Raw genomic sequence first — 15,656 nt, forward strand, 5'->3', positions numbered from 1 at the left:
CATTAACCAGAACAATAAAACTTAAGTATCTATTCCAGCATACAGTTAAAAACAATGAAATACGACATTTTCCTGGAGAAATATTTTTATAAATGTTAATAACAATGTACAAATAAATAAGAATATTGTGAATCTGGTGGGAAAAAAGTTGCAGATCTTTTCTACTGCATATCACCTCTATCAAGAATAGTTCTAGAAATAGGTATCATACCTAAAAGACAAAGCGTATAAGAAAAAGTATGAAAATAACCACACATTATGTCTGAACAAGTCAATATGTCTGAATAAGTCAACATTCTTACAGTAGAACGAAATGTACAAATTGTTACTTACTCAGACATTCTTTTAAAGCCAAAGCTTGAACATTAGCTAACTGTTTCTCTCTCTGTATAAGTTGCTCCCCAGAAAAACGTGGAAGTGACAAGAAGTCAAAAGGAAAGCCTGAGAAATAGAAAAGTCAGTATTAAAGATGTTCTATGACAACAAATTAGTATTCAGTTCCCAAGAAATGTGTTATCACATAATTTAAAAAAATAAGTCAATTACTCATCTCTCTTGATCTTGCATATTTCAAAATAAATAATTATTAAGCTGCATAAAATAAGCATACTAAATTATTTTGCATTTTAAACATTGACCTGCTTCTAAAATTGAGGGAATTTAGGTAGCAGAGCAGAATTCCCTCCATCACATTTTCTTCTACAGGCTCAGCTATTGAAACGCCTATATGAAACACAGACGGAGTATGGTAGCTAGTCTCTATAGATGGCCTCCCAGTGAACCACACCTCCTGCTCTTCACCTGTTGTGTAGTCCTTCCCCAATGAATCCAGGCCCTATGAAATCGATAAGGTACAATGCAAGTGACACTGAATGACTTCTAGGCTAGGTCATAGAAAGCTTTGAGGCTTCTTAGAACAAATACTCTAAGACATGTTAGTGACCATATAAGAAATCAGACTACCTTGAGATTATGACATTATGAGGAAGCCCAAGTTGGCCATGAGAAAAGGGCACGTGAAGAGAAAGTCAGCTCTCATCTGTTCCAGCTATCCTAACCCAGGCGATAAACAAGTGGGTGAAGAAGCCCTCTGTTATTTACCAAGTCCTGTTAAGTCTTCAGATGCCTGGAGCCCCAGCTGTGTGCAACTGCAGTCATATGTGGGACTTCAAAATAAAAACACCCAGCTAAGCCTAGTCAACCCACAGGACTATGAGACGTAATAATAAATAGTTATTTTTAAGCTAAGTTTGGAGAGGTTTAATCATACAGTGATAAATAACCAAAACATAGAGCTCAGAGAAAAAAAAAAAAGATGAGCAATAAAATAGAATAAGATGCTTGAGAGAAAGTAAATGAAAATGAGAAATAAATTACAGAAAAATAATATGTGTTTAAAGTGGAAAATACTAAAAATTTCCTCTTTGGAATTGAAGGCTGACCTACTAAATTTTACTAAGTATAATGCAAAAGGGATTAATTCTCTACACTCTACATTGTTTAAATATGTTATAATATGTTTAAAATACAAAGTAAATTTACTGAAAGTGAACTGGAGTTTGGGGAAAATAAGTTCATCAAAAACCACGAAGTTAATTACATGTACAAATAAATGTAAAAATGTTTTCTACCTAAAGTTAACACTTACTCAATTTGACTTCTTCTGTCCTTGATTTCATCTTTCCATGAATTAAATTGAGTGCAAATGAGCCATTGATCTGGTTGGCTGAGTGAATCAGGGTGGCTTTACATTTTCTATCGCCATTACCTCGTAACAAGAGATAATAGCTAGAACACTCTCCTTTCACTTCAACATCTGGAACTAAACAAAAACGATTATCTTAAGTAGGTGAAAATTCAGCATGCGACATGGCAGAATTATACATTTAACCCATAGGATATGATGACATTTTTTTTAAAGGAAGATTGGCCCTAAGCTAACATTTGTTGCCAATCTTCCTCTTTTTTTTTTGTTTTTTCTCCCCAAAGCCCCAGTACACAGTTGTATACCCTAGTTGTAAGTCCTTCTAGTTCTTCTATGTGGGAGGCAGCCTCAGCACAGCTTAATGAGGGGTGAGTGGGTCCACCCAGGATCTGAACCAGCGACCCCCAGGCAGCCAAAGCAGAATGCGTGAACTTAACCGTTACGCCACTGGGCTGGACCTCTAATGACATTTCTATGTTATTTTAAAACAAGCTGTTACCCAATACATTTGGGGCTAGTAGTTGTTCATTTAACTGAGAAAAGCTGTTAAAGCAGAGAATCATAACAAAAATGATACTCACAAAGCATACACATTTTACTTTAACGTTTAGTTTTACTTTTTAAATTAAACTATGTGTACTCATTAAGTTGTCATGTGGCTCACTAGAGTTTCAGGATAGCTTTCTTATATAACCACACCTATAACATATCAACTATTATTTCCAGCTTCTATTTCTTTAAAGTGGAATAAACTGACCCCTGAAACACACATAACTCTACCGGTGGGAGCAGAAGTGTAAGATATATTTAAGAGTAGCTTTTTGGTTTTTGCAGCAGGCATCCATATGTATCTTATAGAGGGAATAGAGAGCATTCATTAATCTGGCATGCCAGTTACGTGAAGGTCAGTTAAGACAGCTTCTGGTATATTTTAAAAACAAATCAAGTAAGGATTATAGTGAAGGTTGAAGAAAAACTGTGAAGCCTCTGAGACTAAAAACAGAAGCAGAGACCTTTGTGTTGAAGATGGTGAATTAGACATAAGCTTTTATTTTCACTATCTCCTGAAATTCCACAAAATAAGAATAAAGAGATTTAAAAAACAGCATAAAAGCAGATGAACAATTGATAACAGACCTCTCAGTCTCTCAACTGCTAAAGAAGCTGAGAAAAACAGTGGAGAAATCTTAGAAGCAACGTAATTTATACTACAACCCCCAACAAGAGACTCTGGGATGGTGGCCCCAGATGGCACTGGAAACAAAATGAAGGTGAAACAGGAAAATAGGTTGCAAGTGTGTCTGAGAAGCAGTTTGGCTTCCTGATCCCTCCTTATTTTCTTCAGGCAAATGATCATCCTTTCCCCAACCCAGAACACTATTTATTCTCTGCAGAAAGTAAAACATGGTGTCTCTGGCCCAGGAGATATAAGACAGAGCTTAAGGTTGGAGCTGATTATCAGTGGATTAAGTGAATGCTTGTATACTGTATATTGAAGCCCTTTACCCTTCTTCGCCTACATAACTTCCAGAATTTTGGAAGCCAGACAGCAGAATTGAGCCTTTTTCTGGAAATGTGGTCAGTCCTACAAATAAGACTAAAAAAATGTCAACACTGGGGTCATCTAATATTCCAGTGAGATCATCTTAAAAGGAAGATCACAGTCAACAAGCTCCACCATGCACCCAAATTTTCCATTCAGCTGTCTGGTACTCTCTCTTAAATGAGAGCAGGCAGCCAAACATTATGGGACCTCGAGGAAAGTCTCCATTACGAAAACCAGATGTCAAAATAAACAAAGAGAAAAAAGTGACTTGTAGAACAACAAAGAATATGCAGCAAAAAGAAATCACAAAAACAAACAAATCAGATCATTAAAATCCTCCAAGAAGATATTGCATCCATTACATAAGAACAGGAAATTATAAGAAAGGAATATTAAATAAGAAAGAACTCAAGGAAATTAAAATTAAGGAAGCAGAAATGTATATTTCAACTAAAAGACTAGAAGATAAAGTTTAGTGAATCTATCAGAAAATAGCATAAAAAGACAACGAAATGAAAAATAGAAGAGGAAGAGAGGGAAAGAGACACACAAATCAGGAGGAACAATATTCAAATAAGAGTAACAAAGGAGAGAACAAAAAAATAGAGAGAAGGAAATTATCAACAAAATAATTTCAATAACATTTTCCCCAATAAAAAGACAAGCTTCCAGGCATGCCGAGTGCCCAATACAAGAACAAAATAAACCCAACAAGGTGCATCATTATGAAAATTCAGAACACTAGGAACAACAAGTAGATTCTACAAAATTCCATGGAAAATCCAGGTTTCTTACAAAAATCAAGAATGAGAATGGCACTAGAATTCTAAACAACAGCACTAAAAGCCAATGGACCAATGACTTAAAAATTCTGCTAGAAAAATGTTCTTCAACCTAGAATGCTATACCTAAGTGAGAAGGTAGAATAAAAACATTTGCAGCATAGAGGGTCTCAAAAATTTTCCTCCTATGCATCCTTTCACAGGAAGATTTTAAAGAATGTGCTCCACCAAAATGGGGGAGTAAATGAAGAAACAGGAAGATTAAAGGATCCAAGGAACCAACAAAAAATGGCAAAAGATAAAAAGACAGTCTTAGACTCAAAAGCTATGGAAGAAATCTAGAGAGTAAAACCAACCAATCTGGATTACGCAGATCTGCAAGATCAGGAAGAGATTTCCGACCTATATGTGATTGATGGAATACCTATGGTGCTTGAATGTAGTGAAAGAAGTTTTACAATTGGGGAAGGCTTTGTGATTGAATCTAAAAAAAAAAAAAAAGAATCATTAACTCTAGGTAAAACAAAACATTGTACAGGAAAGGAAAATAAGATATGTTACAAGCCTCAACTGTGAATAGTGATTACATAATCATAATAATTAAAACAATGAATATTAATCTAAAATTACTATATGATCATTCTGGGAGGATAGGGAAATGGGAAGAATGTGAGGGTGTGGTGAGGGAAAGGAGTGAAAGAGGGTTCATACTTCCCAGTCTGAAAACTTACCACAAAGCTATCGTAATCAAGACAGTGAGTCATCGGTATGATAGACATACAGGTTAACAAAATAGAATTGCGAGTCCAGAAATATACTCTCACATTTACAGTCAAATGGTTTTCAACAAAATGGCAAGACAATTGGATGGAGAAAGAATAATCTTTTCAACAAATGGTCTTGGAACAACTGGACATCCATATGCAAAAGTATGAAGTTGGCCCCTTACTCCTTGACCTCACTATACAAAAATTAATTCAAAATGGATCATAGACATAAATGTAAGAGCTAAAACTTTAAAACTCTTAGAAGAAAACAAAGGCATAAATCTTCATGACCTTGGATTAGGCAATGGTTTGTTAAATATGAGCCCCAAAGCACAAGTAACAAAAGAAAAAAATAGAAAATTGGATTTCATCAAAATTAAGAACATTTGTGCTTCAAAGTACACCATCAAGATAATGAAAAGTCAACCCAGTATGGACTTTGGGTGATAAAGATGTGTCAATGCAGGTTCATCAATTGGAACAAACGTACCATTCTGGTGTGGGACGTTGATAATGGGGGAGGTTATAGGTGTGTGGGTACATGGGCTACATGGAAACTCTCTGTACTTTCCACTCAATTTTGCTGTGTACCTAAAACTTAAAAAATAAAGTTTATTAATTTAAAACAAGTATCCATATGACAAGGTTGCTGTGAGGATTAAAGGTGAATGCTGCATGGAAAGTGGTTACTTAGACCATTGCCTGATGTATTCTAATTGCTCAAGAAATATTATGAATTTTTTTAAAAAGTCAACCCAAAGAACAGGGGAAAATTTTTGTAAATCATCTATCTCATAAGGGATTTATATCTAGAATATATAAATAACTTCTACAAATCATAATAAAAAGACAAATAATTAATAACTGGGTAAAGGATCTGAAGAGACATTCCTCCAAAGATATATACAAATGGCCAGTAAGCACATGGAAAGATGCTCAACATGATTAGCCAATAGGGTTGTGTAAATTGAAACCACAAAGAGATACCATTTCACAAACCTTGGATGGGTATAATAAAAAATAGAGACAATAACAAGTGTTAATGAGGATGTAGAGAAACTGGAACTCTCATAGGTTGTTGGTGGGAATATAAATGGTACAGTCACTTTAGAAAATAGTTTGGCAATTCCTTAAAAAGTTAAACACATAGTTAACATATAACCCAGCAATTTCACTCCTAGGTTTATACTCCAAATAATTTTAAACATATGTTCACACAAAAACTTGTTCACAAATATTCATAGCAGCATTATTTATAATAGCCCCGAAGTGTCACCAATAGCTCAAATGTCCATCAACTGATGGGAGAATAAATAAAATGTGGTATATCCAGATGATGGAATATTATTCAGCAATAAAAAGGAATGATGTTACTGGTATGTACTACAACTTGGATGAACCCTGAAAATATTATGCTGTATGTGAAAGAAGCCAGTCATTAAAGACTACATACTGTATGATTACACTTATAAAAAATGTCCAGAACAGGCAAATCAATACAGTGAGAAACAGATTAGTGGTAGCTCAAGGGCTGGGGGGAGGAGTAGGTAATGGGAATGGGGAGTTATTGGTAATGGGTATGGAATTGCTTTTGGGGGAGATGAAAATGTCCTAAAATTGACTGTGGTGACGACTGCACAATCTATCCTGTGAATAGACTAAGAAACATGGAACTGTATACTTTAAATGGTTGAATTGTATGGTATATAAATTATATCTCAATAAAGCTGGGTTTTTTTAAATTTATAAATATCTTAGTAACGTAATGTTCCACTCACAAAAAAAGTTCTTAGCATTTTGTGATATACGTGTACATGATATATGTGTATATATGTATGGGTATATATATACTGTGTGTGTGTATATAAATATATGCTAAGAAAAAAATATGTAATTTTATTACAACGCTTTATTTCACAAATATGAACATACTGTAGGTTAAAGCCCATCCTTCAAAACAACCATGAAGTACAAAAACAATTTTTGCAATTAGCTTGCAAGAGACATTATTCCTGTTCATAAACATTAGTCTTACAAAAAGAATTTAATAAAGATTACTAGAAAGGAAAAACATTTGTTGTTATCAGTTGTGTTTGAAACTAAGGTTTGCCAAGAGTTATGGTGACCTTAATTCATTTACCAATTAAGCACTTTGCCAATTCAAGTTATATGTGTCTCTTCAATCCATGACATCCTTTCCACATTTATTTTAAATCCCATCACCTTTATTAGCACTTCAATCACTGCAGCCTGTAATTACAACAATCTTATTTTCCTCAAAGAAAAATATTTATTTTAAAGAACTCCCCTAACCATAATGACTATGCAGTCATTTAAAAATGTTCTTCCAGATTTGGCAGGTGTTAATTGAAGACTTATCAAATAACTTTTACTTAAATACTGCAGAGTAACAGATTTACAATTAGTATAGTTATTCAATTCTCATAGCTCTTCTTAAACAAATAAGAGGAAATGATTACAACAGCAAATTTCTGTTTTCATTTGTTATTTTTACACTATCAACTTATAAGAGACTGATTGGGTTGCATGCCCCGTCTCCACTAAAAACAAACATCTATTTTGGATCTACCATACAGGTAATGTGGGAGAAGCAGAAACTACAAGTGCCCTTTAGTTGTATCAAATTTTACAAATAACATATAAAGTATAATGAAGAGATTTATCATTATTAGTTTCGTTAGCAAACAAAATTCTCATATAGTAAAAATAAAGTCATATTTTATATCAATAAATTTCTCAGTGGTTCGTAAAACACTGTAACAGCCACGCCCCCTTTTTTAAAACAGTTCAACAACACAGAAACAAAGTCATATGAATATAAAGGGGAAATAATATTCCATATGATATAATGAAAAAATCCCAGGATGATTAGAGGAACAGGATATTCTGGTTAAGTGTATATTCTGACTTATTGACACGCATTCTACATATTCCTTAAGAAATGACAAAATAATATACCCAATTATTTTGATAATGATGCTAAAAACAAAATAAAATCTAGTCTTCAAGGTAGGCGTTTTATTTTTTTATTTTTTGTGAGGAAGATCAGCCCTGAGCTAACATCCATGCTAATCCTCCTCTTTTTGCTGAGGAAGACTGGCTCTGAGCTAACATCTATAGCCAATCCTCCTCCTTTTTTTTTTTTTTTTTTTCCCCAAAGCCCCAGTAGATAGTTGTATGTCATAGTTGCACATCCTTCTAGTTGCTGTATGTGGGACGCGGTCTGAGCATAGCCAGAGAAGTGGTGCCTCGGTGCGCGCCCGGGATCCGAACCCAGGCCGCCAGTAGTGGAGCTCGCGCACCCAACCGCTAAGCCACGGGGCCGGCCTGTGTGTAGGCATTTTAGAAGACTACACATTTTCCAACAATGATATCAATGTTCAAACAATTCTAGACTCAACTTTTGAAATGGTCCTTAGGGTCAGCTGGGGAATCAGAAGAAAAAAAAAAAATCAATCTAACTACTTTACATTCATAAAGCATTTCCAAAAAATGTATTGCCTACCTTGATCTCCCACCTTATTCATCAGAATAAGCATTGAATGATTTAGCTTAGCTAAAACTTAGCTGCCACTGAGACTGTCCAAGAAAATACCCTAGCTCAGTTCTACAAAGAATCTAAAACAGGTTAGGAAACGATAGTACTGTATTGTTGAATAGGTGTATGAAGCCTCCTACTGTGGAGATTCCAAAAATGCAGGCTTTATAAGTTCCACCATAACTATGTTAAACAAATAATATTAAGATCATAAACATACATTTCCTCTTAGCTAGAACACAGAAAAATACACAGTTTGAAAGCTACAGTGAATACAGAAGCTATTCAGAAGATACTTCAAGATCTTACTCATTATCATGAGCAACAAGGATCTCTTTATTGTTCCACAGACATGGACATTTAAGATTGGACAGAATAACAAAAAGCTACTGCAGAGTTTACCAAGTGTTTACCTTCATTACCAATTGTGATGCAAACAAGTTTGTGAGATACACTAAGCAAGTATTATTATCCTCATTTTCTAGCCAAGGAATTAAAAGTCCTCAAGTAGTGATTCTTAACCCTTTTCCTGCCTCAAAGCATCTGAAGGACTCTCGTCAATAACAGTGGGTCTCTAGCTAGGCATGAAGGGAGCACACCTAGGGCAGAGCTTCTCAGTCCTGGATGCACATTTTAAACACCTGGTGCTTTTACAAACTATTGATGCCCTGGTTTGCTCCCGAGAGATTCGGATTTAATTCTTCTCAGATAGGGCCCAGCTTAACTTTCTTTCTTTCTTTCCTTTTTTTTTTTTGATAACTGTCAAGGGGATTCTAATGTGAGCTGGTGTTAAGAATCACTGAACTAAGGGGAGAAACAAAACTCTGTATTTAGGTCCAAGGGCCATAAAGTGATCCTTACAAAAAAAGTTTTAATGAGGGGGCCGGCCAGGTGGCATAGTGGTTAAGTTAGCATGCTCCGCTCCAGTGACCCGTGATTCACAGGTTCAGATCCCAGGCTTGGACCTACTTACTGCTTATCAAGCCATGCTGTGGCGGGCATCCCACATATGAAGTGGAGGAAGATGGACACAGATGTTAGCCCAGGGCCAATCTTCCTCAGCAAAAAAGAGGAAGATTGGCAATGGATGTTAGCTCAGGACTAATCTTCCTCACCGAAAAAAAAAAGTTTTAATGAGATATAATTTACATATTTATCTACATATGTATATAACTGTAGCCCTCCAGGACCAGTTCAACTGACCCCATTTTATCAACAGAGTAATTAAGAGTTGGCTTTTAGAACTGAGACCCTTTGTCCAGTTCAGGCTGGTTGAGACCACCAACCCAGCAACTGGGCCTGCGCAAAAACCTTTTAGACATCAAGGAGCTAAAAACTCCATCCTCAGATCATTTTAACACTGCCATTTTGTGAAAATGCATCCTTTGAAGAGGCATTAAGCTTGACTACACTTGTGCAGATCATCAATTGACCACTTCTCCTTACCTTCAATCATCTATCTCCACACCTCAGACCGCCCTACCCTTCATCCCATAAATTGTGCCCCAAATCCTGAATCAGGGAGACAGATCTGAATGCCCATGACCCGCTTCCTTGCAGAGCCATCTCACAAAATAAAGGTACATTTCTTTTCCCGAAAGCTGATGCAATAATAACTGGTTTTTTATGCACATCGGGCAAGAGGACCCCGATTTTGTGCAGTAACATGTACCTACATATATCAAAGTCTGAGTTTGATTAATTTAAGGTAATTGTGCATCCATCATTACCACCCACTTTTGGAAAATTTCCATTATCTCTTTGCAGTCAATCTCCTGTCCTACTCATGGCCTCAGGCAACCACTGATCTGCTTTCTGGTCCTGTTGCCTTTTATACAAATTGCTTATAAATAAAATCACGTAAATTATAAATAGTCTTTTAAGCCTGACTTTATAAACTTAGCATATTTAGGTACACCCAAAATTTTCATGCCTTTTTATTGCTGAGGAGTATTCCACCGTATGGACAGTTTATTCACCAGTTGATGGATATTCAGATAGTTTCCAATTTTTAGCTATTAGGAATACTGCTTTTATAAACAGTTGCTTGCAAGAGTTCGTGTGAACATATGTTCTCATTTTCCCTGGATAAATACAGAGGGATGGAAATACTGGGTTGTATAGTTAAGTGTAAGTTTAGCTGCCAAACTGTTTTCCATTGTATCTGTACCATTTCATATCCCCACCAACAATGTGTGAGATTTGCAGTTTCTCCACATTGTCAACGACATTTGATAGTCACTGTTGTAAATAACAGCCATTCTAGTGAGTATATTATAGAATTGCATTATGGTTTTAATTTGCATTTCCCAAAAGACTAATGCTGTTGAGCATCTTTCATGTGCTTTATTAGCTATTTATGTATCTTTAGTGAAATGTCTATTCAAATCTCTTACCCATTTATTGTCTCCTTATTATTGTAAGAATTTTTTTTTATATCTGTCTGTTAGATATATGATTGGAACTATTTTCTCTTAGTCAGGAGTCTTTTAAAAGATTTTCTTACAGTGTTTTTCAAAAAGTGGACATTTTTAATTTTGGTGAATTTACAGATTTTTCTTTCTTTTTATAGATCATCTTTTTGGTGTATGTTTTCTTACAAAGGTTTTGTAGTTTCAGTGCTTACATTTAAGTATCTGATCCATTTTGAGTTAAATTTTATATAAAGTCTAAAAAATATATATGGTTTTTTACATACAGACATCCAACTCTTCCAGAACTGTGTTAAAGAGACTGCTCTTTTCCCATTGGCATCTTTGTCTCTACTCTGTTCCACTGACATATGCGTATTCTTAGCCCTATACTACATTGTCTTGATTACCATGGCTTTACAGTTAATCAGGCAGTGTAAGTTTTCAAAAGTTCTTCCTTTTCAAAATTGTTCTGACCATTCTAGGTCCTTTGCAATTCCATATAAATTTAGTATTGGTTTGTCAATTTCTCTGAAAAGTCCTCCTGGAATTTTGTTAGAGATTAAATTGAATATATATGTCAATTTGGAGAGAAGAGCCATCTTAATAATACCGAGTTTACCAGTCTATGAACACAGTGTCTCTCTCCATTTACTTCTATCTTCTCTAATTACACTCAGTAATGTTTTGTAGTTTTCATTGTATAGGTTTTGCACTTCTTTTGTTAGATACAGTCCTCAGTATTTTATTCATTGATTTCGCCTCTAATTTCCTTCCGTCTACTTAACTTGGATTTAGTTTTCTAGCTTCTTGAGGTTGATGTTTAGATTATCGATTTCAGGTCTTTCTTCCACTCTAAGTCTTTAAGATCTTCTTAGTACTGTTTTAGCTGCTTTCTATAAATTTGATAAGTTTGGTTTTTTATTTTCATTCAGTTAAAACTATTTTGTAATTTCCTCTTTGATTTCTTCTTTGACCTATGGGTTATTTAGAAATGTGTTATTTAATTTCCAAATATTTAAAATACTTCTCGGATTTCTTTCTGTTGTTGAATTAATTCCATTGTAACTGGAGAACATACTGTGTATTATTTCTATCCTTTTAAATTTATTGAGTCTCATTGAATGGCCTAATATGTATATGGTCTATTCTGAAGAATGTTCCGTATGTGCTCGAAGAGAACAAGTATGTTTTTGAGAGGTATAGTCAATAAAAGTTAGTAAAGTTGGTTGATAGCGTTCACCACTGAATTCCTAGCACCTAGAATAATGCCCTGAACACAGTAGGCACATAATAACTATTTGCTGACTGAAAGAATACATCGTCTCTGCCACTGAAATCTCTTTCAAAATCTTTATCAGAGTCCTTTACCTTTCCTCGAGATGGAAATTATTTATAGATCAGTTATGCTTTGTCATGCTGTGTCATGTTAACCTTATTAGTTTCAGCTCACTATTTTGAAACACTTTAATCACACTGATTTGAGTATGAAGGCAGTACATCCTTCATCAAGTCAAAACATTTCATCAGTCCTTATTAGTCTAGTCCCTCGAAAAATATTTTTATTAGAACAATTGTCTGGCAACAAAAAAATAAGACAGATTTTCTTTTCCAAGAGCACTTTTAAAATTTTTCCTTTCAAAAGAATTGCAATTTAAAAAAATGAGGCAATAATAGAACTCCGCATTATTAAAAAAATATATATATAAACACATACAGTAAAAAATAATAATAATAATTACCGTCAATGGCCTGTAGATGCATTCAGAGTGGGGTGAAAATTCTGATTTCACCCTGTAACATTAGAGAAGTTTCTTGATTTCTCTGTACCTTAGTTTTATTTGTAACATAAAGTTAGGCAATGATCAACATCCAATTTTTTGACAATCTAATAAAACTTCTCTATGAACATATGGTGAGCCAGGCACTTTTCATTATACAACTGGCTTTTCAATTCAAGTTTTAAATACAGAAGCCATTCTTCAGAAATGTAATAGGGTTTAGTTAATTGCATTTGTTCGTATAGTTCTTTTGCGTTTTCCCAGTATCAAAATACTTTCTGGGTATTTCACTGAAAATCATTTTTAAAAATCATTCTTTTGGGGCCGGCCCCGTGGCTTAGCGATTAAGTGCACACGCTACACTGCTGGCGTCCCGGGTTCGGATCCCCGGTGCACACCGACGCACTGCTTCTCCGGCCATGCTGGGGCCGCGTCCCACATACAGCAACTAGAAGGATGTCCAGCTATGATATACAACTATCTACTGGGGCTTTGGGGGAAAAAATAAATAAAAATTGTTTAAAAAAAATAATAAAATACAATAAAAATCGTTCTTTTGCTACTCTTAATTTAAGCATACTTCAAATGGGGCATTATTTTTCTGTTTTAGGTCAAACCATATGAGATTGCTGATATTTAACAATTTTTGATATATAAATACAGCAAAACCATATAGTTCAAACTAATACATATGTATGTATTTTATTTCATCAAGGGATAATATTCTAAACCTAAGGAACTGATAAAAACTGGAGCACATATTTTGGTTCACACTGCATGAATGGAGTCCATTCAGCCTTTTTTCACTTTTCCAAACAGCAGTTATTACTACTTAGAACTTGTTATTTAACAAATATTTGTGAGTACCTATTAAGTGTCAGGCACTGGGAATAAAGCAGTGAATAAAAGTAAAAAATTTCACCTTGTCTCTTCTCACGTCTAGTGAGAGAAACAGATACACATTTAGTATATTAGATGGTGATAAGTACTAATAAAGCTGGGAAGATGGACATAATATCATGAGAAGTGTCTATATGCAATTTTAGATAGGATGGCAAATTAGGTCCTGAGTGAGAAAATGACTTTGGAGTAAAGGGCCCCCAAAATTGAGAGACCTAGCTATATGGCCATCTGGGGAAAGAACTAAATCTGTTACCTCCACTATCATGGAAGCTCCCCGAGGAGGACTCTGTTCTATTTACTGCTGGTCCAGTATGTAAAACAGTGCCTAGTATATTGCAGGTGCTCAATAAAAATATCTGTTGAAAAACTGAATATTTAATGCATATACAAACAAATATGTATAAACACTTACGTACACACACCCTGAGTTGTTGATTTTACCACAAATGGTAGCATAATAACCTTTGTACACCGTGCTTTTTTCAGGTAATATGTCTTGGGGATTGTTTTTAGCTGGATGCTACTGAATATATGTTATAATAAGACAGTTACTTCTCAATATCTATTTTCTATGTTACAGTATAACTTTCAGGACAGGAGGAGCCAAGTCTGTCTTGCTCATCCCTACTACCCAGATTATATTACTATGCCTGATACACAGTATCTACTTAATCTTCAAAAAAATGAATGAAAGGTATGACTGACTGAAGGACTGACTGACAATGAATAACAAGCTCATAAAGGAACATAATTAGGGAATAGTGTTAGGAAACAGTATAAAGTTTAGTTTGGAGGATGGGGCACACGTAGGGCAATGGCAGAGAACAGCTGGGTATAATTCAGCAGGTTATAAGGAACCGAGTTTTGATTTAGGAGGCTGATCTGATAGTTGCATCTTACCTGGGATAGTGAGAGAGGCTACTGGTAGTGGCGCTGTGAATGGGATATGAAGTTTTCCTACGTAAGAGCTATCAAAACTTTTACACTAACTAAAACTTGGCTACTCTTTTTACAAAAGTTCTGTCAATGGGATAAATAAATAATTTCCACTACAGAAAGGGTTATGGGTAAAATAGAAATTAATAATCAACTGTCCAATTTGACTGTTTCTACTTCTAAGATAAAAAAATACCGTAAAGTGTCAGCTTAATCAGCCCTTAATGATACAGCCTAATCAGTAATCAACAATCTGGCTTCAAAGATTGTCATGTGATATATGTCTTATTATTATTCAGAAGTTACCAGTATTAATCCTCAAATTTCGAGAGGTGAGAATTTTAAAAAATCCAATCAACCCACACGATAAAGTATTTTCTTAAAGTTGCAATGAAAATCATAAAAAAAAAACACCTAAGTTAAAAGTAAATTCTAAATCAATAATTTACATTGGAAAAAGTTATAAGAGGAAAAATAAATAATGGGCTGTGCATAATATACTCAAGTTTAGTTAGGAAATGTTAATATTCAATTCATATTAATAAGTCTTAAACATATATAATGTTGAGAAATGGATAAATAACATCCCATGATTTCATGTAGTATAAGTGAAATTGACCCTATTGCCACCCAGCAAATCTATTTCTGATTTTGTTTTAGCATTTGCCAAAATCACTAGGCATACATTTACTCCCTGTGAGGAGTTGAAAAGGGTTAAAGTTGCACTTCTTCACGTACTAGTACAGTGCAAAAAGCTACATTAACAATGTCTCTTTCTCCAGGAAGCCTTCCTCTTAAGGCTATGTATGACCTAAGTCATACACTCTGGATGCATCCTCCACTTCACCTTCACACTGTCAGCTGAACAGACTTATAATGATTTTTCAAAGTGCCTTCCTCACTTGACTATAAATTTCACAAAGAAAAGGTCCATGCATCTACTCCTTCAAGTGGAAGGACCCAGTTTGACGCCCCTTTATTTCCCACACCTTGCACCAAACTCTACATCATGCAATAAACAGTAATCTGATGTTGATGTTAACGATTATAACTCTCTAGGGTCTTCCAACTACCATTTACTAAATCATTTCCTAACTTTTTTCTTTCCAACCACTCCTAAGCTTCAGCTGTTACCTGTATACACACATGGCTGACTTTTACATCGGTGGCTTCCCGGTATTTACACCCTTGCATAGCCACCTCCCCCTTAAATCTGGGACATTCTTGTGAGTAGCTTTAAATAATAGAATACAACAGAAGTGACAC

General features: G+C 35.0%; 1 protein-coding gene across 1 annotated transcript in view; it reads right to left on the minus strand.

Moving 5' to 3' along the window:
* The window catches only part of MTBP (MDM2 binding protein), a 77,092-nt gene that overhangs the window by 38,178 nt on the left and 23,258 nt on the right, over nucleotides 1-15,656 (minus strand). Inside the window, exons 12-13 of the mRNA XM_087447492.1 lie at nucleotides 1,649-1,822; nucleotides 334-441 (exon numbers count right to left, since the gene is read on the minus strand). Of these exons, the coding sequence (XP_087303618.1) occupies nucleotides 334-441; nucleotides 1,649-1,822 (282 nt within the window). The remainder of the gene's footprint in view (nucleotides 1-333; nucleotides 442-1,648; nucleotides 1,823-15,656) is intronic.

Source organism: Ceratotherium simum, chromosome 23 (genome assembly GCF_057802395.1).
Source record: "Ceratotherium simum simum isolate JZ-2026a chromosome 23, ASM5780239v1, whole genome shotgun sequence".
NCBI classification, from domain to species: domain Eukaryota; kingdom Metazoa; phylum Chordata; class Mammalia; order Perissodactyla; family Rhinocerotidae; genus Ceratotherium; species Ceratotherium simum.